Below are 26,366 nucleotides of genomic sequence, written 5' to 3'. Positions count from 1 at the left end.
CTAAAACAGCATAAGCTTTCCCCTCTGTTAGTCTCATTCGGCCAGCGTGTGTTGTGGGATGTGATGTAGTGAATGTGGCAGAAATGCTTGGACAGATACTTAAAGAAAATCTAGTTTGTCAGGGGATTAGTACTGGTGCCGGCTGTTTCCCTCGGCGTCCTAACAAAGGAGCTGCACGTCTGTCCTTACGAGCGTCGCTACATGTGCTACTTGCTCCAGTCCCTCCTGGGATATCATAAGATTTCCAGGTCCGTTCAACCTACTAGATCAAGAGTATCTTCCCATCACCAGCCAGGCACCTCACGCATATAATTAAGTAGGAGCGTTAGTGTGTGTCCTCCTTGAGCACAACCTCTCACCATTCCCTCAGCGGAACGCTCAGCGTGAGCGAACTCCTGGGAGAGTTACCCCCCACGCGGGCTGCCTCGCCTCCACCCTCACTCCCTCCACCACCACCGCTTCAGTGTGTCCCCGTACTCGGTGCACGAAGGTTGTTTATACGAGACTCCACCGTGTTGTGTTGCGTGTGTTGTGTTACCATATCAGGAAGATTTTGTCACATCGCAAGGAGTGCTTTACTGGGTGTCCTGCAGGTGCGTCGGGAAGCGTGTTGGAAATATCTGTCCGGAGGTAATTTTGTGATCGTGTGAATTTTCTTGATTTAATCGGTCATAAGAAAGGTCCTGGGAGGGCGCGTGCACACGCACTCTACTCCCTGGAAAAATCTTACTAAGTATGAATCACTCTGAAACGTGCAGTAACGTAGAAAACATTTTTTTATTCTAATTTCCATCGCTTGCTCTTTTCCCCTTTCATTTTCCGTGAGAAGAGAAAGCAGTTTTTATTTCTGTGTTGCACCTGGTTGATAACAGGAAATTATGCATGTCATCAGTGGAAAGGCTTCCTTTTATGTGGGAGCCAAAAGTCGTCTTTGTTAGTTTGTTTCTGTATTTGATAGTTACCTTACATAACTTAGTGCATGTTTGTATGAGATGTATATTAACATATATATGGAGACGAATGTATGTTTATCTGTCTATCTATCTATCTATGCATATATATATATATATATATATATATATATATATATATATATATATATATATATATATATATTGGAAAGGATCACAATTTTGCGCGTGATCAAGATATTCCTATGAGTCCACGGGGAAAATGAAACACAATAAGTTCCCAAGTGCACTTTCGTATAATAATCACATCATCAGGGGAGACACAAGAGAGAAATATAAGTCATTTGATATATATCGAAGAGACGAAGCTAGGACACCATTTGGTATATCAACTGACTTATATTTCTCTCTTGTGTCTCCCCTGATGATGTGATTATTACACGAAAGTGCACTTGGGAACTTATCGTGTTTCATTTTCCCCGTGGACTCATAGGAATGTATATATATGAAATGTAAAATTACCTCAGGACCTCTTTCCTGTGGCTCCTGCAGCGAAAGGCTGTGCTACCTACAGTGGCAGGGAAATGTAGAGCCCTTTAGAGAGAGAAGTTCTTTGACGAAATACTCCACTTAGTGATAAGGCCTTGCTAAAGGTGCCTACACTCGTGTTGTAACATGAGGAGTCCGGTAAAACTGTATATATATATATATATATATATATATATATATATATATATATATATATATATATATAAAGTATTTTTCTTAAGGCACCTTTCACGGGCACTCTTGCCCACATCGGGGTCAAGCGTGACGAGAAAAGTTTCACTGGTTCTTCGAGTTATGATTCATTCGCATTTAAAGGGACTGACTGGAGAGGTTTAGATAAGAAAGGGAAAATTCCGCCATCTATCCTGCTTGTGTGCTGCCTGACCTTCCACACGAGAAGACACACACAGGCAGCCAGTTTTCGAGGACACAAGATCAAGTAATATCTGTGTGTGTGAGAGAGAGAGAGAGAGAGAGAGAGAGAGAGAGAGAGAGAGAGAGAGAGAGAGAGTACTGCGATGAAAAAAATGGGTTCATAGTCATAAGAGAGAAAGGGTAATGAGACTAGGCGTACTAAGGTTTAATTAATTTTTATGGTGAAACAGACACTCTTGCAGTTACTTATATTTTATGGTAATAAAGAAGGGTCAAGAGATGGGGAACCTACAAGTGTATAACTTCTAACTTCTAATATATATATGTATATATATATATATATATATATATATATATATATATATATATATATATATATATATATATATATTACATTGATTTCGAGACTATACCTTCAAAGTGGTTTGAAACCAAGGTGCATCCTTGTGCCTCTAATTAGCAAGTTTGAGTTCGCGATCCATGGGTTTTACGTGCCCTTCTCAACGTGGCTGGCCAGGTACACTGTATTTAGAGAGTTGTTTGGTGAGTCAGGTTCTTCACTAGAATGATGATGTTTCTTAAACTAGCTGGCAGTGAGCTGAGCAGTGTTGGGCCCCAGGTGTTTATGTACTATCTTCTTAAATAGTACGTTTGACACAAATTTTGTATTATACTGGTGATGTACTACAAAGTATTCCATTGTTTTCCGTGTCACTAGAGAATGATATTCAAGTGTGGTCTGTGAACTGTACGTTCCAGGACCGTCCTTAGGTAAGTAATGATGCTGTTATTATATCTTCCGTTTGAGTGGTTAGATATGATAATTTCACTTTCTCTTTTTCTGTATATATATATATATATATATATATATATATATATATATATATATATGGATGGGGTTGTTAGGGAGGTGAATGCAAGAGTTTTGGAAAGAGGGGCAAGTATGAAGTCTGTTGGGGATGAGAGAGCTTGGGAAGTGAGTCAGTTGTTGTTCGCTGATGATACAGCGCTGGTGGCTGATTCATGTGAGAAACTGCAGAAGCTGGTGACTGAGTTTGGTAAAGTGTGTGAAAGAAGAAAGTTAAGAGTAAATGTGAATAAGAGCAAGGCTATTAGGTACAGTAGGGTTGAGGGTCAAGTCAATTGGGAGGTGAGTTTGAATGGAGAAAAACTGGAGGAAGTGAAGTGTTTTAGATATCTGGGAGTGGATCTGGCAGCGGATGGAAACATGGAAGCGGAAGTGGATCATAGGGTGGGGGAGGGGGCGAAAATTCTGGGAGCCTTGAAGAATGTGTGGAAGTCGAGAACATTATCTCGGAAAGCAAAAATGGGTATGTTTGAAGGAATAGTGGTTCCAACAATGTTGTATGGTTGCGAGGCGTGGACTATGGATAGAGTTGTGCGCAGGAGGATGGATGTGCTGGAAATGAGATGTTTGAGGACTGTGTGGTGTGAGGTGGTTTGATCGAGTAAGTAACGTAAGGGTAAGAGAGATGTGTGGAAATAAAAAGAGCGTGGTTGAGAGAGCAGAAGAGGGTGTTTTGAAATGGTTTGGTCACATGGAGAGAATGAGTGAGGAAAGATTGACCAAGAGGATATATGTGTCGGAGGTGGAGGGAACGAGGAGAAGAGGGAGACCAAATTGGAGGTGGAAAGATGGAGTGAAAAAGATTTTGTGTGATCGGGGCCTGAACATGCAGGAGGGTGAAAGGAGGGCAAGGAATAGAGTGAATTGGAGCGATGTGGTATACCGGGGTTGACGTGCTGTCAGTGGATTGAATCAAGGCATGTGAAGCGTCTGGGGTAAACCATGGAAAGCTGTGTAGGTATGTATATTTGCGTGTGTGGGCGTGTGTATATGCATGTGTATGGGGGTGGGTTGGGCCATTTCTTTCGTCTGTTTCCTTGCGCTACCTCGCAAACGCGGGAGACAGCGGAAAAAAAAAAAAAAAATATATATATATATATATATATATATATATATATATATATATATATATATATATATATATATATATATATATATATATATATATGTATGTATGTATGTATGTATGCATGCATGCGGGGGTTGAAAAAAGCAAATGAAAGTTGGAGTGAGCGAATATAGTAAACTTTAGGGAGGATAAGAAGTTATTGATATGAAGGTAAATAAAGTGCGAAAGACAACAAAACTCTTGGGAACATCGATGAAGGGGGCAAAAGGGGAAGTGATAACAGTAATGAAGTGAGTAGGAGATGGAGTCAATATTTTGAAGAACTGTAAAATGTGTTTGATATTAGAGTTGGGTTGGAGTGGTATGTAAAGTAAGAGAGTCATTGAGAGTGGTTTGGTGAAGAGAATAGAGGTGGTGAAGCCTTGTGTAAGATGAAATGTGGCAAAGAGGATGGTATTGCGGTTGAATTTATCTAGAAAGGGAGAGGTGACTTTGTTAATGGCTTGGTAAGGATTTACATCCTATGTATGGATCACAGAGAGGTGCCTAAGGATTGGCGAAATGCATGTATGTATTGCATACATATATGCATTGTGTAAAAACAACGGGGATAAACGTGATTGTTCGAACTCCGTTAGGTATAAATTTGTTGAGTGTACATAATGGGGAGGAGCAGTGTGGCCTGTGAGTAGTGGTAAAGGATGTGTGAATAATCTATTTGGTTTAAAGAATGTGTGAGAAATTCTTAGAAATTCAGATGGATTTGTATGAGGCGTTCATGGATCTGGAGGAACATATGACTGGGTAGATAGAGATGTTTTGTTGAAGGTCTTAAGAATATATAGTGTGGGAGGAAAGCTGCTAGAAGGAGAGAAGTTTTTGTTAAGGGTGTAAGGCTTGTGTTCAAGTAGGAGGAGAGGTGAGTCAATGGCTGTCCTATGGTAGGGTTGTGCAATGTCACCGTCGTTGTTCAGTTGGTTAACGGACGGGGTAGTGAGGGAGGTAAGTGCGAGTCTTGGAGAGAGAGGCCTGGGAAGTGTGCCATTTGTTGTTTGCTGATGATACAGCATTGGTGGCGAATTTGAGTTAGAGACCGCAGAAGTTGGTGACTGAGTTTGGAAGAGTGTATGAAAGGAGCAAGATAAGAGTGAATGTGAACAAAAGCAAGATTATTAGGTTTACCAGGGTTGAGAGCCAGATTAGGTCGGGTGTGAGTTTGGAGAAGATTGGAGGAAGTGAAGTGTTTTAGATAAATGGGATTGGACTCAGTAGCGAATTTAACCATGGAAACGGAAGTGTCATAGGATGGGGAGGTTGCGGAGATTCTAGGAGCGCTGAAGAATGTGTGGAAAGAGGGAACGTAAGCTGGAGAACGAGAGGTGGGGGGGGGGGGGGGGGGCAAAAGTGGGTAGGTTTAAAGGAATATTAGTCCCAACAATATTATATGAATGTTAACCTTGGGCTGTAGATGAGGTTGTGCGGAGGAGGGTGTATGTGTTGAAAATTAAATGTTTGAGGACAGTATGTGGTGTGAGCTGGTTTGACCGAGTAAGTTATGAAAGGGTAAGAGAGATGTGTGATGATAAAAAGAGTGTGGATTGAGAGAGCAGAAGAGGGTGTGCTGAAGTGGTTTGGGCATATGAAGACAATGAGGGAAGAAAGGTTGATAAAAGAGTATGTATGTGTCAGAAATGGAGTAAACAAGGAAGACGAGGAACCTGAATTAGAGATGAAAGGATGGAGTGGAAAAGATTCTGAGTGATTGGAGCCTGAACATGCACGAGAGTGAAAGGCGCGCACGAGATAGATTGGATGTGGTATATTGGGGTCGACGTGCTGTCAGTGGCCTGAATCAGGGCATGTGAAACGTCCGCTGTAAACAGTGGAAAGGTCTGTGGGGCCTGGTTGTGAATAGGAAACTATGGTTTCGATGCATTACACAAGGCAGCTAGAGAAATGGATGTGAGCGGATGTGGCCTTTCTACTTCTGCTCCTAACGCTATGTCGCTAACGCGGGGAATGGCTACCTAGCATGAAATATATATATATGTGTGTGTGTGATCTGATGAGGCCGTAGGAATGCCCAGTTTACCGTGATATTCACTTTCCTTTCGTCTCAGAACAAGCTGTACCCTGTAATTCCTGCCACACATCATAATATTGGCTGGCGGCTCTGTTTGGAAGCTTCGACTTGTTGCATGTTCTCTAAAGATATGATCTTAGCTGTATTGCCGACGGGCTTTACGGGATCCGGGCGTGCGGGAGTCCTTGCTCCGCGACGGACCACGTTTTTCAGGTCAGGTAGGTCGGTACGCACATTGTTCCCAGCGACGTACCGCGCCCGCTGGGTCAAGCACGCCCTACGTACGTCTTTGGGACGGCTCACCGTTTCCTTCTCCGCGTAGCTAAGATTTTCTCCATCCCGTGTAGACACCCTTTTGAGATTCAGGCCGTGAGTGTCCCTGTAAGTATATTATTTGCTCTTTACCCGTGATTGGAACGAGTCTGACATACTAAATACATCCTGCTATGGGACTGTAAGGTATGCCTCACTAGGTTTGTGAGAGATGTTAGCTTCATGCTCCTCAGACACTGCAAGTTGTCTTTGCGTGAATTCTAGGACGAACTGAACCCAACACTGACCTCGGCTCTGTGTGATACGGAATACCATTTGTTGTCTTCCCAAGGCAATTCAGTTTCCAAGGTTGATTACTCCACTATTGCTTTATCACTTTTCCACGCTCGATTCATTACTTAATCCTGTTGGAGACCAGCTATGGACGATGCCAGGTCTTGTGAGTTTAATACGGAGCAAATTATGAAAGAACTTAAACACTATACTTCCCTTCTGTTATTCTTACAAACTGATATATTACTCACTACTAGCGAAACAATTATAAGAAAATATCTGTTATTAGTAAATCTCTGGACGCGTGGGCTGATCACATGATGGCTCCTTACCCTAGCAACAAAGGCCACGCTGTTTGTGACGTCACAACTCTTCTGTATTACAGCTCCTTTATTAAACTAAATTCTTACTTCCTAGTTGTTAGATTCCTAACATGATACTAGCTACCACCCGTGATTCCTGTTAAACGGTCGTGTAAAGCGAAGACAGACTTGACAGTCATGTTTATCCTCGCATCTGTTCTCACTCCTGCGTGGTTCCGGCAACAACAACTCATGTTTACACAAGGAGTGACTGAGGTTAGTCTGAAGTTTACACACACACCACATAGATGCACACGTTCCCATCTCCCAGCCTGTTATATCTATGTCAGTCTCCCCATCTATCTATCTATCTATCTATCTATATATATATATATATATATATATATATATATATATATATAATTCCCTCGTATCCTCCATTTCCCCAGAGAGGGAAAGTGACTCGGTAATTCAATCAGCAATCCCTCGCTTGATAGCTATGGCGAGACGCTGAAATAACAAGCTGGATGCACTCTCCTCCTTGGTCGATTCGATAAGCCAGGAACCAATATCATTAAGAAAATAAGGAGTCTTCCTTCCAGCTCTTATCGGCCTCGAACCATTGGGACCCAAAAAAAAAAAAAATAAAAAAAAAAGTATTGTGGTTCCAAAGTCTCATGATTTTACCCACTTTTTGATGCTTCGTAAAGTCGTGTAGCACCACCTCGCCTTCCTGTAAACCTCTCCAGGTGGGCGCACACGGTGTTGTCTTACACCAGCTGCCTTCACCTCCTCCAGGCTTAAGATGTTGCATCGTCAGGCAGCTTACCACAACCACCAGGCCTGAGGGGTTTAAACAGTTAACTGAGGCAAGACGTCATGAAATATGACGACCTCACTGTGCCCACCGGCTTACAACTAACTTCCAGCACGTCTCTGACAACTCGAAGCAGGTGCACAGTTGTTCATTGTAGAGAGGAGCAGCAAGGTGAAAGGTTGTCCAGCGCGAAGAGCATATGGGTCAAGACGAGTGCCAAGGAAAGAATTTAGGACGTCAAGAAACGAGTTCGCCGACTGGCCGCCCGTAAGGCTTGCAGGTGGGACTACGTCATTCGCAGCCCTCACCAACTTGTCGAGGATCAAGACGCATCTGAGAACAACAACAGTCACCCAGGCCTGTCTCAGGAGGGCAGACAAGAGAGGAATACGTGTGGACAATTATGGATGACATTGTTCACATCCTACTCCAAACGAAGACGGTCATTACCAAGTGATATGAGAGTGGTAGGAGGCTACTGAATAACACCAATTATCTCAGATGCCCAATGAATACAACGAGAGGAAACCGTAAAATTCCCGGGGATTTTAGGCATTCTCTCAACGTCAGAAGCACTGTTGCCTTAAGAAGTCTGGCAGACCACAGGAATAGGCAAGTAGCTGATTCCCGACCCAAGCTGTGGAGAAGGAGATAAGCTTCCAGTTACGTGAGATATGTCCGAACAGAATAAGTCGTGCTGAATGGAGTAGAACCTTCGTGTATCACGGTTTTACTGTGGTAGAAGGAATCGTACAGGATCTTCCGCTGCAAGTTCTCTCTTGTGTTCCCACCCACACACGCGAGAGCTTGGCCTCAGAGGGTCTCCACAAACACACACACACATATTCTTTGCCTTGGTAAACACCTGGACTTTCTATTTTTCATTTCCTTGAGGCTACTCATCGCCCTCAACATTCCTTTCAGCCGCGTGTCCTCTATTTTCAGGTCACCAGGGGATTTTAAGATGATGTTTGCCGATAGACCGGTTTAAAGGAAAGAAAAGGCGGCTGTTTGAATACCCAGTCTTCGTGGTCACACTGAGGGAGGGAAATGCTTAGTTTACTGAAGGAATCGATGATGATTGGAATATGTTGTCCCGTCATGAATGCTGGAGGAAATGACTAGGTTTACCATGAATTAGAAATGAAAAAAAAAATACAGATAACCTCGGTGCAGGCCAGTAGGTTACCTGTTGCAGGCAATTCAGTGTACCTACGTAGCACCTGAGGAGGCTGGCCATACAGTAGCAGCAGCAGCAGCAGCAGCCCAAGGCCAGTGAGTGGTGGGGCCAGCTGGCAACTGGACGGGGCCTTTGCCATCGACTCGGGAGGATTTTCCTCAAGGCCACACAGGCAGGCAGACTCCGCCTCTTGCATCTTGCAGCTCGTGATAACATGGGGCGACGACTCACTGCTTATTTCTGCTCATTTCTTGGTAAGTTTGTCTCTCCCAGACGCTGAAATTCAAACTCGTCTTGTTGACGGCTACCATCAGACTCGTCCACTGACATGAATATTAATCAGCCTCTTGTTATGCAGATCTCTAATGGCAGTGGTATCGACTCCTGCACGAACTGTGTACCTTTCACATTCTTCCTGCGTCAGCGCGGGGTTCTCTTGCTTACAAAGCTCCGTGTTTCCCCAAGATTATCCCAGGTTAATTGATCCCAGTGTCTTACCGACGTCAGGAGGAGGAGAAAGGCATGTGCAGCTGCATCTGTTGTATCGTCCCAGCTCCTCCCTGTCTCACCTTGACGCACCAGATCATTGCTTCACTTGGCTTGCCGATAATCCAGTCATAATCATGTTAATCCTGCCACCTCTTTGCTTAAAATGATACGATATATTTACCGACTGCTGTTGTAGAAGTTATTATTCATTGGATAGTTTCGTTGTCTGTCGTGATCACTGGCTTAGAAATTCCTCTGATACCAATCCTTCAAAATCTGAAGCACAAAACGTCATAGGTCACCAGACGGCTGGCTCATGGGCCAGCCAGGCAGGCGTCGCCTCTGACCATGCAGGGGGACGGGCCTGATCACTCCTGACCTTCTGCACACCCACCGGCCAGGTCTGTGCACCGGTACCCCGTCGTCTCTCCACCTTTAGGATCCTCTGGTCATTTGGTTTATGCATCCTGTTCAGCCTCCCATCCCTCTACCCTCGCCTCGCCACCTCACCCACGACGCTTGGGGGGTCTTCAACGGGGCTGCTCAGGATGGACTCAAGGACTCCCAGCTGTCGTTCTTCCTCCTTATCGATTCCACCTTTCACAATTCGCTTCAATTATTTTTTTCACTGTTACAGCCAACCTTGTTTCAACGAGGAATAGAGAAAAAAAATGAATAAAATTGGCTTGAAGTTTATAAATGCCATCCGTGTTTTCTCTTTTATATTGTTGTATTATATCTTTTGATATAATCCTTTGTTGAGTCTGCCATGAGATGTGCAGTAACGGGAGTTCATGATAGCAATTTGGACATGTACTTACGTCAGGATGTTCACCCAAAAACTTGATTTAGGGAACTTTCATACTGAACCACGTAAGTGCTTGACAAACTTAAGACATGAAACACTTTTTTTTTTGTCATCATAACCTTTCGTTATTAACTATTACTAAATGAAAGACATTTAAGTTGAAGATCTTTTAAAAGGGTATATATATTTTTTTTTTTTTTTTTTTTTTTTTTTTTGCTTTGTCGCTGTCTCCCGCGTTTGCGAGGTAGCGCAAGGAAACAGACGAAAGAAATGGCCCAACCCACCCCCATACACATGTATATACATACGTCCACACACGCAAATATACATACCTACACAGCTTTCCATGGTTTACCCCAGACGCTTCACATGCCCCGATTCAATCCACTGACAGCACGTCAACCCCGGTATACCACATCGCTCCAATTCACTCTATTCCTTGCCCTCCTTTCACCCTCCTGCATGTTCAGGCCCCGATCACACAAAATCTTTTTCACTCCATCTTTCCACCTCCAATTTGGTCTCCCTCTTCTCCTCGTTCCCTCCACCTCCGACACATATATCCTCTTGGTCAATCTTTCCTCACTCATTCTCTCCATGTGCCCAAACCATTTCAAAACACCCTCTTCTGCTCTCTCAACCACGCTCTTTTTATTTCCACACATCTCTCTTACCCTTACGTTACTCACTCGATCAAACCACCTCACACCACACATTGTCCTCAAACATCTCATTTCCAGCACATCCATCCTCCTGCGCACAACTCTATCCATAGCCCACGCCTCGCAACCATACAACATTGTTGGAACCACTATTCCTTCAAACATACCCATTTTTGCTTTCCGAGATAATGTTCTCGACTTCCACACATTCTTCAAGGCTCCCAGAATTTTCGCCCCCTCCCCCACCCTATGATCCACTTCCGCTTCCATGGTTCCATCCGCTGCCAGATCCACTCCCAGATATCTAAAACACTTCACTTCCTCCAGTTTTTCTCCATTCAAACTCACCTCCCAAATGACTTGACCCTCAACCCTACTGTACCTAGTAACCTTGCTCTTATTCACATTTACTCTTAACTTTCTTCTTTCACACACTTTACCAAACTCAGTCACCACCTTCTGCAGTTTCTCACATGAATCAGCCACCAGCGCTGTATCATCAGCGAACAACAACTGACTCACTTCCCAAGCTCTCTCATCCCCAACAGACTTCATACTTGCCCCTCTTTCCAAAACTCTTGCATTCACCTCCCTAACAACCCCATCCATAAACAAATTAAACAACCATGAGACATCACACACCCCTGCCGCAAACCTACATTCACTGAGAACCAATCACTTTCCTCTCTTCCTACACGTACACATGCCTTACATCCTCGATAAAAACTTTTCACTGCTTCTAACAACTTGCCTCCCACACCATATATTCTTAATACCTTCCACAGAGCATCTCTATCAACTCTATCATATGCCTTCTCCAGATCCATAAATGCTACATACAAATCCATTTGCTTTTCTAAGTATTTCTCACATACATTCTTCAAAGCAAACACCTGATCCACACATCCTCTACCACTTCTGAAACCATATATATATATATATATATATATATATATATATATATATATATATATATATATATATATATATATATATATATATATATCCAATAACTAAATGTACCCACGTAAAACTGTAATACAATCATAAGATTATAATAAAAGATACAAACTGCGTTTATTTATAGTTATAGAAAAATGCCATTGACAAGATTCAACTGATATAAATAAGCCTCAGGGTTGCACAGTTAATGAACTGCATACATGCCATAAATCTATTATCTTGATTGACCTGGGAGCCTGGTCATTGTAACATTTACGGCAGTAAACAGACAGACAAACGAATCAAGTCGACTATAGAACTAGAAGGGATCACGACGACCCTCAGAAGCTGCTGTCTTATGTTTGTTTTTCTGTTGAAAAAAGAAAATCACAGTATCTTCTTATGGCAGAGTCAGTGGACCGACCTGAGATTACGAAATCATTTCAAACCAGAAATAGGCGACTGACTGGCCGACCTCCTACCGTGCCAACAGAAGGGAGGCGGTCATGCTGGCCCGCCTCCGTTTAAACACACCAGTTTCTACCTCATGTCATCAAGTCTTTTCCCCCCATCAAGCACAGACTGGAACGCTCTTCTGACTACACATCACACATGTATTAGACGACCCAAATATAACACACGCGCAAGAAAAAACTCAGAATTTTGTATCAACAAAGGGGAAAAAAATGACAAAAACTGTCAGATGATTCTAACCCAGACTTAATTTATGTGATTTCGTTCCTCAGAAAGACGAAGCTGGTCAGGATAACGTGATATATATATATATATATATATATATATATATATATATATATATATATATATATATATATATATATTTTTGTCGCTGTCTCCCGCGTTTGCGAGGTAGCGCAAGGAAACAGACGAAAGAAATGGCCCAACCCACCCCCATACACATGTATATACATACGTCCACACACGCAAATATACATACCTACACAGCTTTCCATGGTTTACCCCAGACGCTTCACTTACCTTGATTCAATCCACCGACAGCACGTCAACCCCGGTATACCACATCGCTCCAATTCACTCTATTCCTTGCCCTCCTTTCACCCTCCTGCATATATATATATATATATATATATATATATATATATATATATATATATATATATATATATATATATTCCTATGGACACTCACATGTTTACCAGATGGCGTCCTAGCTTCGTCTCTTCGATGTATATCAACTGACTGTTATATTCCTCTCTTCTGTCTCCCCTGATGATGTGATTATTACACGAAAGTGCACTTGGGAACTTTTCGTGTTTCATTTTCCCCGTGGACTCATAGGAATATCTTGATCACGCGCAAAACTGTGATCCTTTCCATATATATATATATATATATATATATATATATATATATATATATATATATATATATATATATATGTATGTATATATATATATATATATATATATATATATATATATGATATAAGATTTAGTTAATTCATGATGTGCCATTTGCATAATGGATTATTGTTAGGACAACTGTTTGTCTATACAATATTTGCTTCAATCATGTAACTATATATTTTCAAGATTTAATTTATAACTCTTATTTCACAATAGGGCAAGTAGGTATTTTAAACTGGAGGTTATCGCAGCAAAAAGAATTGCAGGTCTAATGACCTTCCTCATATGTTGCCAGCCGTTATACACAACAAACAAAAGCCCTTGACATTTATTATTCTCGTTTTCTTTAGCGAAGATATCCCCGCCGTGTTCACCACGTCTGAATATTGTTTGCACCTTTCAAACGACTGACTAACGTCGTGCTGCTTCATTATCATCTGAATTATGTTCGAAATCTTTACTGTCTTTGAGCTCTTCAGCTGTTAGCGAAATGCTATATATGTTGACAAAGTTTTGATATTACCGGACGTTCATGTAGAAACTTAAGATGATAAGCGATGTGGGATATTTTTTTTGACCGTGTGTGTGTGTGTGTGTGTGTGTGTGTGTTAAGCCCTGGTCAGACGTTATAACGAGGAAAATGCTGGCGTGATACTCGGAATATTCCGCAAGAGATGCATCTGGGTATAATAGAAATGAGTAGCTTTACCTTAATTGATTATTATCTTAAAGTCATACACGAGGATGTATAATGTACAATGATAATGATGAGACAGACTGAATACAGTGACTACAAAATGTATCAGCGGGACACAGCTTTTTACAGTAATTGTGTATGATTAACATCTTGATAATATTAAGAGTACGTGAAAGGATATCACATAGGGGGAAACGTACAGAGGGTACGAGACACTGATATGGGGAATATGTGGGAACTGTGTGCACACAGCTTAAGCTTACCGTTACTCCCTCTGCAAGATCTCCATTTTAAAACATCCTACATCAACAACTTTCACATCAACCAGCTTCGCAAGGGCAGTTCGCCCTACAAGGTGCCCGCCGAACTGCGCAGCAGGAAATATCACATGGTGTGAACGCACATGTAGGGTGATAAACGTATTATAGTCACTTGTGTGTTGGCGTACGTCCCGTGCAGTGTTTTACGACCTCATCACTCACCCTGCCGGTTTGATACACCGGGTGGCCGGAAGCGTAACAATATATAGTAATAATGGAGTTGCAGAGCGTTGGGTGCCGAGTTATGGCCTAGAATTTGAAAAAAAAGGGAAGGATTGTCGCCTAGTTTTGCAAGTTTTGATGCATATATGAATCAAGGCATGTGAAGCGTCTGGGGTAAACCATGGAAAGCTGTGTAGGTATGTATATTTGCGTGTGTGGACGTATGTATATACATGTGTATGGGGGTGGGTTGGGCCATTTCTTTCGTCTGTTTCCTTGCGCTACCTCGCAAACGCGGGAGACAGCGACAAAGCAAAAAAAAAAAAAAAAAAAAAAAAATATATATATATATATATATATATATATATATATATATATATATATATATATATATATATATATATAACGTTTTAGTTTTATGAATAGTTATCTAGATATACAGACACGGCATTCCAGTGAGAGTATAAGTGAAGGGCACATACCTAGGGGTAGGTAGAGGCCATTGTACAATGGGTACAATACGTCGATACAGGAGGGTGATAGGTGGGGCCCAGGGGCCCCAAAAGGGGTTCCTCTTCCTTTACGGGGAAGGGAGTTCTAGGATACATCAATACATGATGTATAGTTACAGGATAGTGAGTAATGCTGACAACCACATTGGTAACAATATCTGTGTAATACATACCAAGTTTAAACTATGTCATACATGTACAGAACACCTTGTTAACATGCGAATCACAGTGGATACACAGACAAATTACATTTACTTACAGTGGATACACAAACAGATTACATTTACACTGAGTTGTGTATTTGGAACAGGACACAGCGTAGAGCAAAGTCGTTAATTTCGTTCTCATCGAGAGCATGTTTGGCATTGATAACATGTTGGTCTTACAGAATATACTGGTACTGAACATGTTGTTGACCTCCACAGCAATACAAAGCGGGTCATGTTACGTAACGTGCATGTACATTGGGCATAATTACACAGGTGTTGACATAGCTCAGGGTATGGCGAATTTTGGACATAGTGTCATAATGTCTTCAAGGGTGTTACTAACAATGATTAAAGCCGTCGAGATATGTAAGCCTTGAGGTCTAACATTAATGATTTTGGGACATTCGTTGATGTAATATCTTAGTTTATGTTCGTCAGGAGCAGAACATGTTCGTGTATCGTAGTCGTATTCTGTATGTTACATCACATTCTCTGGTATGGGTCCAGTGCCTTCCATTGTGATGTATTTTTAGCCAAGTTGGTGATCGTACACAATGCTACGGCTGTGTGTGTGTGTGTGTGTGTGTGTGTGTGTGTGTGTGTGTGTGTGTGTGTGTACATGTTCTTAATTCAGGCATTTTATCTAATAACTGGAAAAACTAAGGAATTTTTAACCAATTGCCTGACTTAACAAATAACTGGACCTAAGTTTATTACGCAGAACAGCTAAACCTGATGACTGTACACAGTGGAGTCGAAACGCACAGTCACACAAAGCGAAACTAAGCTGTGTAATGACGTGCTTGCACACACACACAAATATGAAGAAATCAGTTGTACAAAACACGTCCCCCCAAAAAATTAACCCTCTCACAAATTCTCTTTGTTGTATTACGATTCGAGTTGGGGGATGTGTGATGAATTAATCACAATGGCCTTGATATTTCCCGCATTCCCATCTTCATCCACCTTCATCTGGGAGTCGGCAGCACGGGACCAGGGTCTGCCATCTCATCTGTCTTCACAGTCTGACTGCAATTTATTAAGCAGCTCCTAACTAACTTTTGATACTTGTTCCGAAGGCTGTTTCTCCTCTGCGATATTGAATTGAATTTTCTGTATCATCATCTGAAGGCCCACCATTTCTCTCTCTCTCTCTCTCTCTCTCTCTCTCTCTCTCTCTCTCTCTCTCTCTCTCTCTCTCTCTCTCTCTCTCTCTCTCTCTCTCTCACTGCCAAGTTCACTGACGAATGTACAGGGCATTAATGGCAGCATAGTGTACGTTCCATTAAGCACAGAATTAAGGAGCGACTTGCCTCTTGTCTTGTTATTGATCCTCTGGCAGCTATCATCATGAACTGTGGAACTGTTTGGGAAAGACCTCATCATATTTAGTTCTTGTATTTTCGTCACGGATTATTTTCAGATTTCACAATGAATTTTTCCTACGTTGATTTGCTGTGAATCTGCAGAATATCTGTGTGTGTGTGTGTGTGTGTGTGTGTGTTACCGGGCTCCGCCTGATCTAGGTTACACCGCCAGTGAAAAGACGCACCTTTGGCGAGGGGGGTAACACTGGGAGCTCAGTCTCATCAAAGAACGTCTCACTTCAAAGAAGTTCATCATTTCCATGCTACTGGAAGAAGCGCACCCTTGCAGGTTAAGGGCCTCCTGGGAAGAGGTCCTGGGGTAAATATAAATAAGATAGATATTGGGCCGCAGGTGTGGTGTTCGAACGAGATACGCTTCTAGTGTCGCCTCCTCCTTGAGCTTGTCTGTGGGCCGACGCAGCCTCCTTCACGATCTAGCTGTGGGAGATACGGCTAAGTGGAGGGGCATCTGTCGTCCGTCACAAACCTACCACCCGCATCGCACTCTCTTGATGGTGGAGCGAGGGAGGTCATGCGCTCTCCAGTCTCATGCACGTTGTCAAGGCATCCATAAGTGAGGGGTGCACTGCCACAATGTACACAACAGCCACTTTAGTCACACACTGTAAACAGCCGCCCACTGTACGCAGCCTGCCACTTCCTTTTCTTCTCCTCCTCCTCCTCCTCCTCCTCGTCTCCCTCACCCCCGCGGAGCAGAACTCTGAGACGTCATCCATCAACTCAATAATAGGATCTTGGCCACTCCTTCCCTGCTCTATTCTTTGCCACTGTCGCTGCCACCAGTCCTCTGTCCTCTGCCACCATAGCTGCCACCAGTCCTCTGTCCTCCCTGCCACCATGGCTGTCACCAGTCCCTCTTTACTCTCTGCCACCATGGATACCACCAGTCCTCTGTCCTCCCTGTCCATGGCTACCACCAGTCCTCTGTCCTCCCTGTCCATGGCTACCACCAGTCCTCTGTCCTCCCTGTCCATGGCTACCACCAGTCCTCTGTCCTCCGTCACCATGGCTACCACCAGCCGTCCTGCACTCCCTGCCATCAATTCGCTTGCTTTTACCTGCCACCAGTCCCCCCAAACTCCCTGGCACCATCGTCAAATTTATATAATGTAACAAACAGAATAACAAATGATGGCAATCGTTCCCAGCTGGTGTGCTGTGTGGGGCGGGAGTGTGGCTCCTCTGTCCTGGTTAGGATGTGTGGTGGCTGGAGAGAGTTGCCTTTGGTGGTGGTGGCAGGGGTGTTCTGTGTAGTGAGTGCTGACAGGGGAAGTTACCAGAGGTGCTGGTGCCAGGAGAATCACCTGAGATGGCGGTGGTGTCAGGGGAATTACCAAGTGGTGGTAGTGTTGGTTGTAGTGGGGGATGGGATGTTGCGTGAGCGTCTGGTGGTTAAGGGGGGGGGGGTTACCCTGTGGTGGTCAGCAAGCCTGGGGTTTGGTCACTACCCCTTGTGAGTGCCCCACTGTGGTCTGGCAGGGAAGGAGCCTCCCGATCCTTCGCTGGAGGATTGAGTTACAACTAGTTAGCTCGGGAGTTTCGAACATATTTATTCTGAAGCCGTTATACGCACCCCTTCAGTGATCACGTGATGTTAGTCGACTGCCCCAGAAGCAGAATGTACGTGAAAAGAAGATAGATCTTTGCCGAAAAGAAAATGTATGCAAAATTACATATACAAACGCAGATATTCTTTTTATTATTCTCTTGACGCGTCCTTTATGCTCGGCCATATCTCTTAGAAATTCGTGCACGAAACTCGGGGTGCAGATACAACGTTGTATTGGAAGTAACAACATAGGCTATGGAGTGGCTGCAGTCTCCGAAGCTGTGTTTCGAAGCCACCAAAAGCTGGTTTTCAAAATCCACTCTTGTACTTCGGGTGTAATGCGAGTTGATGATATACGTTTTACCAGAACCCAGCATTGCTGTTAAAGTGTGCTTGAGGAACACCTAGGTGGTGGACCTGAGGAAGACCTAGGTAGAACTTGTGAAGGACCATAGGACAGACCTGTTGAAGATCTTTGTAAGTACCTGAAGAAGACTTGGGGAAGACCTAGGGAGGACTTTTAAGAAAACTTGTTAGCTTGTTCCTTTATTCAGTGCCGAACCCCAGCACTGAGAGGACTCAAATTTTGGTTGTAAGGACTTCACAGTCTGGGAAGGTTTTTAGCTACGGCACGTTAACTTTAAAGGCTGTTTTGAGTCCGCCAAAGACCACCATTTTTTTCCCCCTGCTTGACGCCTAGTACCATCATAGTAATCATGTAAAAGTTGGACGTCGATAGCTTTGACCTAACCAAATATTCCTTCGTTATTATTACTTTTATTATTATTGGTTATTATTTTTATTAGTAGTAGTATTGTTATTATTATATACTAATACATGCATAATAGTTATAAGAATTGTGTTTACCAAAGATTCTTATTATCTTAGCTACTAACTTTACTGTTTATCTGTGAATCTTTACTAAGCAGTGTGTCTTGTCTCGGATTCAACAGCATTTTAGAACTTTTATGCATTAGATACAAACACCCTAACAAGTCTCAGCAGACTCAGAGGCTCACAAGCTATGAAAGCGAGAGTTCATGCGCCTCATGAATATAAAGAAAGACTTAAGAGCCCGTGTGATTTATGGCTGCGGGCGAGTGTGTCTGGGGATCATGCACTTTGCCTCATGAAGAAAGCATATAACGTTACCATTTAAAAAGCCTCAGTGAGACCACTGCTCTGAGAGAAGGGGATGAGTGTTTAAAAGACAACTGCTTCTGTCTTCACCCCAGCACAACGGTGAAGGAGGTTCTGGCTCAAGGTGTGAGGAGTGCATGGTGGTAGGAGGGGCGTCGCCCCATGGGACTGGGAGAGAGAGAGAGCCAGGCCCTAGCTGCCCCTCCCTCCTCCCCTTCCCTCCCTCCCTCCCTCCCTCCCTCTACCACCTCCACCGCCGCCTAGTGACGTAACACCCGAACCCGTTGTTGTGGTTTGTTGGCGACGTCGACAGCTCCCACGACCCAGCCTCGTGCCAGCCAGTCGTGCCCCGTGGGTTGCACCTGACGCAGGGCCCACCCTCCTCCAGGTGGTTCTCGTTCGAATTCGATGAATTTGGAGGTGTAGCGTGACGACCTTGTGGTGGCCGAGCGCTGGACGATGTGGAGACGGTGGCTAGGGGTGTGACGAGGCGTTGTCAGATGACGGGTGAGGTGTGACGGGGCGTTGTCGGTTAACGGCTCAGGTGTGACGGGGGCGTTGTCGGGTGACGGCCCAGGTGTGATGGGGCGTTGTCAAGTGATGGGCTGGACATTCCTGACGCTTAAGGTGTGAGGAACCATTACTTTTGTTTGTGTTCTGTGGCCTTTAAGTGTGTCTCTATATAAGTATAAGTATAGTCTTGTGGTCTTTGTGACTCCGCTTATTACAACATTGCATCGCTGTCGGCAGATTTTTCGTAATGTAATGATTCTTATTCTCTCTATTTCCAGTGGAGGAGGACGACTACGGTTGCTCATTAAAGAAACCAAGAGATGGACTCACCAGCCGAACACTTCCCTCCGCTTACACACATACACGCACACACAAGTTTTTACACCAAGCTTTACGTAAATGTTAGTTGCTAAGCCTCGATCGTTCGTGAACTAGAAGTGAAGGATAAAATAAGAGGGGAGGGAATAGAAGAAAAAGGTTGATGTGCTTCAGTTTGAGAAATCATACATGACGTTACAAATGTCAGACTTGGCTCGGCCGCTTTCAGATGACGAGAGTCCATACCCACCAAGTAGGTGACGAAGCCCGCGTCAGGCAGTGAGTAGGACGAACACCACCTGCGGGAGTCGTGACAAAAATCCCGACAGGAAGACGGCCATTGTCCGTGACCGGAAACACAAGCAAGAGATTATTGCCGTTTCAAATGTCAAGACTTGTTACACCCCACGTCTTGCGAGCGATGACCAGCTTGTCGATCTAGTGGACACCTTTTTTTTTTTTTTTGAGCTTTGTGACCTTTGACATCCCCATCACCACTCATCTATGATTGTTGTCATGGCATCGTCCGATTCCCCTCGTCTGACCCTGGCCACGGCGTCGCGAGACTTCTTGGCCACGGTGGACTACCCTCTGCGTCCGGCCGTGTCCAGGAGCTGGGGTAAACCCCAGAGGCCACGGACGCGGTGGAAATGTTGCTACTTCCCGCAGTCCTTCCCTGTATACCGCATGCAGAGACTGGTGAGCGTGGTGCTCTGCCTGCTGGGGCTGCTGCTCCTCTCCCTCGTCGCCTTCGTCCTGGTGCAGGTGGCGCCAACCTCCCAGGTCCTGAGAGGTGGGCTGGTGATGGCCGCCAACACCAGGAACAACGGCATGAGCGCCGACGACAACAGAAAATGGGATGTGGGGTTGGGCGTAGGAAGGACGGCCAGGAAGCTGGAGGACCATCCGGAGTACAAGCGTAGCGCGGAGGAGAACGACAGCGATGACGATGCCCTGGACGAAGCTGACGACGAGGACGATTTGGTCCTGAACGACAACTACGAAGAGGAAGAGGAGGAGGAGGAAGAAGAAGAGGAGAACAATAACCCGGTATTTGACATGGCATACTTTGACTTCTCCATCAAGGAGGGCGACGCCGACCCACACAGCAGTAAGACGAACGGCGCCGCCGAGCAACAGATCACCGGGTCTTCGTTCTTCAAGACCCCGACGGTGCTCGGGAAATGGAAGGACCTCCCTAGACTGAGTCTGGTCAACGACTACGGCCTTGAGGTCATCGAAGACGGCGTGGTCTTCTCCTCGTCCGTGGAGGCGCTACTGAAGGAGGAGAGGTTGAGCGATGCCATGGTAGGCCAGGTGCAGGAGAAGCTGAGGTCACAGGAGGTGACGGGGCTGAAGGAGCCGACCTGGGAGCGGTGTGGGCGGCCTAAGAACCAGTGGGTGGAGCTGGGTAGCGGCAGCAGCGCCGCCTGTGCCAGGTACAGGTAGGTCATCACTCACCTCAATTGTCTTGCTTCTCTCATGACTCTATCACCTGTTGGCTATAGTGACTTCGTAAAGAATGAGAAATATATTATTTTCCTCGCACCAAATGAAGTTATTATATAGTGAAGTGCACCTAGTACTGTATACTATACCTTGTAGTGCACAGTGTACTTGGTAATTCATACTATGATCTTGGAGTATATAGTGTACCTGGTAATGTATACTATATCTGGTAGTGTGTAGTGCACCTGGTAGTGTATACTATACCTGGCAGTGTGTTGTGTACTTGGTAATGCTTCCTATATCTGGTGGTGTATAGTGTACCTGATAGGGTTTACTATATCTGGTATTGTATAGTGTACCTGGTATGCTATATCTGGTAGTGTACAGTGTTCCTACTAATGCATACTATGTCTGGTAGTGTAGTGTGGATGGTAATGCTTACTATATCTGGTAATGCATTGTGTACTTGGTAGTGTTTACTATGGTATAGTTTACCTGCTAATGCATACTATATCTGTTAGTGTATATTGTACCTAGCATTGCGTACTATATCTGGTAGTGTATACTATATTTGGTGGTGTATAGTGTACCTGGCAGTGTATATATACTATATCAGGTAGTGTATAGTGTATTTGGTAATGCTTCCTGTATCTGGTTATGTATAGTATAACTGGTAAGGTTTACTATATCTTGTAGTATACAGTTTACCTAGCAGTGTATACTATATCTAGTAGTGTATAGTGTACCTGGCACTGTATACTATATCTGGTAGTGTAGTGTACCTGGCAGTGTATACAGTACCTGGTAGTGTATAGTGTATTTGGGTAATGCTTCCTGTATCTGGTTATGTATAGTGTAACTGGTAGGGTTTACTATATCTGGTAGTGTATAGTGTACCTAGCAGTATATACTATATCTGGTAGTGTATAGTGTAACTGGCAGTGTATACTATATCTGGTAGTGTATAGTGCTCCTGGCAGTGCATACTGCATCTGGCAGTGTATAGTGTACCTGGTAGTGTATACTAAATATGGTAGTGTCTAATGTACATGCTAATGCATATTATACCCAGTAGGGTAAACTGTAATAGTTAAGAGTACAATATACCTGATAATTTACATTGCACCTGGTAATGAAGTCTACCTATGATCGTGCCCTTCACTGTTCCCTTCGCGGTCTCCGTCAGGTACCCAGACGACTACCTGCTGGTGGGCGAGGTGCTCAGCTTCTACTTGTCCCGACTGCTGGGCGTGGGTCATGTGCCGCCGGTGGCGCTCAGCGACCCCGCCTCCGGCCGCTGGGAACCCGTCGCCTCCCAGATGTCCGCCGCCGGGTGGGGAGACGCCCCAGTTGTCGTCCTCACGCCCTGGGTGCACGGCCTTGTGAGGTCAGTCCCCGAGTCTGTCCGTCTCTGCTGTGGGGGATACAAATTTCAGTGTGACTGTTGGAGGCATCGGCTTTAAGGTTGACCCAGGAAGCGCGGCTAGAGAGTGGTGGTGGTGGAGGTGAAGTGGTAGTGAGGTGTGGCGGTGGTGGTAGTGTGGTCGTGGCCCACAGAGAATTCAGGTGGCGTCTAATTAGGGTGTGGTTACGGCCGCTTGAACAGAATTTGAGGGGAGTCATGTTTGCGTTGACGGTGGTGAAAAGGGGTAACACGATAGTGTCTCCTCCAGGAGTCTGTCTACTCACTCAAGGTGTGTAGCAGTTATTGCTGCTGGGTTATTAAGATTCTGACCTCGTCTGTATACTTGTGTCACTCACTCTGTTCATTTCGTCCTTCCCCCGGTGCATCAGCTATTAATATCCCCCCCCCCCCCCCTTAAGTAAGAGAATGTATAATGTATATTGTTTTTGCTTTTCTATATTTTTTTATATTCTTTTTATATACTTATTATTTGTCTTCTTCCTTGGGAGGGAAACGTATTTTCTTTACGTAATTTCTTTTTTTTATTTATATTATGAACACCTTCTCCAGGTGTTAATTAAATGAGGATTCTCAGACCCGACACAGATGTAGGACCGTCGACTGTATAGTGGAAAAAAAATAATTGCACTCTTATCTTTAGGTTCCATTTTTTAAAACTAGGACCGACGTAACGGTGTCAGTAGTGTAGTGAAGGTACGTTTGTCGAGAGTGTGGTGAATTTATCAGCGGTGTACTGCAGCTGCGTGTGTTGCACACACCTTTGTTGTTCTTCTTCACGCGTATGTAGTTGTCATATTAATTGTTTTTGTGTTTACCTTACGGCTACGTATGGTGAGAGAGAGAGAGAGAGAGAGAGAGAGAGAGAGAGAGAGAGAGAGAGAGAGAGAGAGAGAGAGAGAGAGAGAGAGAGAGAGAACTCTCCTTGATCCAACAGTTCTCCTCACTGATAACCTTCAGTGGATTAGCTCCGTATTGGAGTCATTTTAGCCGTGAAAGCGAAACATCTGGGACCAACTCAGCTCCACTTGAAACTGACTTTATTGACTCTGAATCGAAGGCCTTAAACAGAAAACGGTCTCGCGACCCGACGTAAGTTCTGTATCAGTGACGTACACCTCCATGGTAGGGCTACACGTACAACGAAGGCGTTGATCATGTTACATTCATAATTTGGTGTTTTCAAGATCTTCGATTGGTGGTGATCGACGTGGAGATATCGTCGGTAATGACCATCTTGGGGAGTAGATAGCCCAAAAGCCCCCATAATCAACGAACTTTTCCAGTGTGAATTATTAAGTTCATATTATTATCCATCGACTCGAGAGAAGGAGAGATGGCCAGATAGAGGAAAAGGAGGCCATTCTAACGTCTTTGTTCCCGGCGCTAACGCAGGATATGGCTTGCCGTGGTGATAACTATTGTAATCTTGGGACACTCCTGTCATTACGTGAGGTCAGAGTCAGGTCATGAGGCACGTCTCGTTAATAATGACCCAGAGGCCACACATCCTCCTTCCACTGTGACCTCGACTCCCTCCCTCCCCTCCATTTCGCTAGCGAGGTGAACCCTGTCTAGTGTAGTTTACCGCTGTTGGTGTACCTTTAATGTTGGTTTACCTTTAATGAACTGAATATTAAAAGAGGTAGACGTTGGCCAGGTAGGTTATCTAGATTGGGTAGAGTAAATATTTACCCACTGGCAATTGAGCAGTTCCGAGGTAAACAAGAGGTTGACAGTATGAAGATATAAAGACGGATAAGGTAGCGAAAACGGGATGTGGTATTATCTTGGACGTTGTAGGTGCGTTTGTACGTTTCCCTCTTCCACACACACACACACACACACACACACACACACACACACACACACACACACACGACCAGCCCTGGGTCGCATCTATATGGATGGGTTCGAATCCCGGATGCGGCAGTCGGTCCACAGGCAATTCAGCTGTTCATTCTCCCTTCGGGGTTAGTCAAGTAAATAGGTACCCGGCTGTGGCTAGAGTGTGTGTGTATACACATATAGGAGTAAACACAAGGTTATGAGACAGGACAACACACCCACTCGCCATTACACACAGATAAAGTTCACATTGTATCTACACATATTTAGACACCATTAAATATACTTTTAACGAAGGAAAGTGAGAAACTCTAAATGAATATTCGTGGGTTAGATATGTTGTGCTGATGACTCTTTCTTGTCTACAGGGATCACATGCCCTCCATCCTTCTCGATATTCTCTTGAAGAACTCCACCCTGAGCATACTGGAGGAGGAGGAGGAGAGGGAGAAAGAGGCGTCTCAGATGCCCGTCGATGGCTATGAGGGACACAAGGTATACAAAGTTGCAGGACTGAAGGACCAGAGGACACTGAAGCAGAGTGTAGACGGGGAGACGAAGCGGCAGAGTGAAGGAAAGTCGAGACAGGTCAGTAGGGGAAGCAGGGGGTTGAAGCAGGCAGCGGAGAGGGACCTGGTACGTCTACTGCAGTGGAGTGACCTGCTGGTGTTTGACTACTTGACGGGGAACTACGATCGTGTGGCCTACATGCAGGATGCCGCCGAGAAGGAGGGCCGTCCCCAGATACTGACTGGCACTATACATAACCTGGTGAGTACCTGGGCAAGGCGAGTCACTGTTGTTCTGATTCAGTCCACACGTACTGTAGTTCACTATACACATGTGTTTTAGCTTATTGTACACAATTTACCGTACACCCTTCACTGTTAACATACACAACAAGGAATCGTCCAGATTGTAGAGTTTAGAAGAAAATGTTGACTAGTGATCAGAAAATTGAATATTCAAGGAAGTTATTTCTATATTCGCTATAAACGTTAAAGCTTCTGTCGTTGAAGCTGACAGTGTTGTGTTATTATTATACTGTTGTCAGAGAGTATTAAGAGGGTAAGTCAGCCTTCGAAAAATGAGTTAACGCGTCATTTATTTTCTCACATACACACCCTACTACCTCAACCTTCTCCCTGGTCAGGTCCGGAGCGAGGCTACGGACGCCTTGTGGCTGCTAGACAACGAGTCGGGTCTGGTAGACGCCTACACGCTGCTGTATGGAACAGCAGACCCGGTTCAGTCAGCAAGGTTCTCCGCCTTCCACACCCGGATGCTGAAGTCAATGTGCGTCTTCAGGAGGTCGACAATGGAGGCCATCTTGGGCTTGGCCCATCACCCAGCGCCTCAGACTCTGCTGGTGGACTTCGTGAAACTGCACGAGCCGCTCTTCGGCAGGCTGCCGGACCCCCTGGAGAACAAGCTCTTCATGAAGCACTTTCCCCAGCGGCTGGCTCAGGTCCACGACTGGATGGTCAAGTGTGCCGAGAGAGTCCAGGAGCCGCCCAAGACCTCACTTAGAAAACGTTGATAAATGTTAATTTTAGTATATATTTTTGTACTTTAAAAAATATATTATATATATATATACCTATATATATATTACAGAGAAACAAAAATACCTGGTGTTTAATATGTGTATTCATTCAATTTAATTAGGGTAGAAATCTCTTAGAATTATAATTCGAAACAAAGAAAAATATGCTCATTGACCAGTCGAATATTGATTACAGAGGACGACCACAAACCAATTCACACACTACAAACAACAAGAAAGGCTTGAACACCCCATCCATACGTTTTAGAGACTACGAGACTTTGTTTCCCAGTGACTGCCCAT

At 44.3% G+C, this 26,366-nt stretch overlaps 1 protein-coding gene across 3 annotated transcripts; it reads left to right on the top strand.

Moving 5' to 3' along the window:
- Nucleotides 1-450: 450 nt before the first annotated feature.
- LOC139762332 (uncharacterized) lies at nt 451-26,147 on the top strand. Of its 3 annotated transcripts, none has more exons than XM_071686989.1 (5): nt 451-593; nt 19,758-21,242; nt 22,433-22,633; nt 24,886-25,288; nt 25,671-26,147. In XM_071686989.1, exons 2-5 carry the CDS (start codon nt 20,302-20,304, stop codon nt 26,055-26,057), a joined length of 1,932 nt encoding a protein of 643 aa, XP_071543090.1. In that variant the 5' UTR covers nt 451-593; nt 19,758-20,301; the 3' UTR covers nt 26,058-26,147. The 3 variants fall into 3 exon arrangements, with proteins under 3 accessions (XP_071543090.1, XP_071543087.1, XP_071543091.1); XM_071686986.1 differs by having other exon boundaries at nt 456-630; XM_071686990.1 differs by lacking the exon at nt 451-593 and adding an exon at nt 19,307-19,593.
- The last annotated feature ends 219 nt before the right edge of the window (nt 26,148-26,366 follow it).

Source organism: Panulirus ornatus, chromosome 43 (genome assembly GCF_036320965.1).
Source record: "Panulirus ornatus isolate Po-2019 chromosome 43, ASM3632096v1, whole genome shotgun sequence".
In the NCBI taxonomy this organism is placed as follows: Eukaryota; Metazoa; Arthropoda; class Malacostraca; order Decapoda; family Palinuridae; genus Panulirus; species Panulirus ornatus.
Note: the sequence above shows the minus strand (reverse complement) of the source record. Positions and strands in the feature narration are given on the sequence as shown.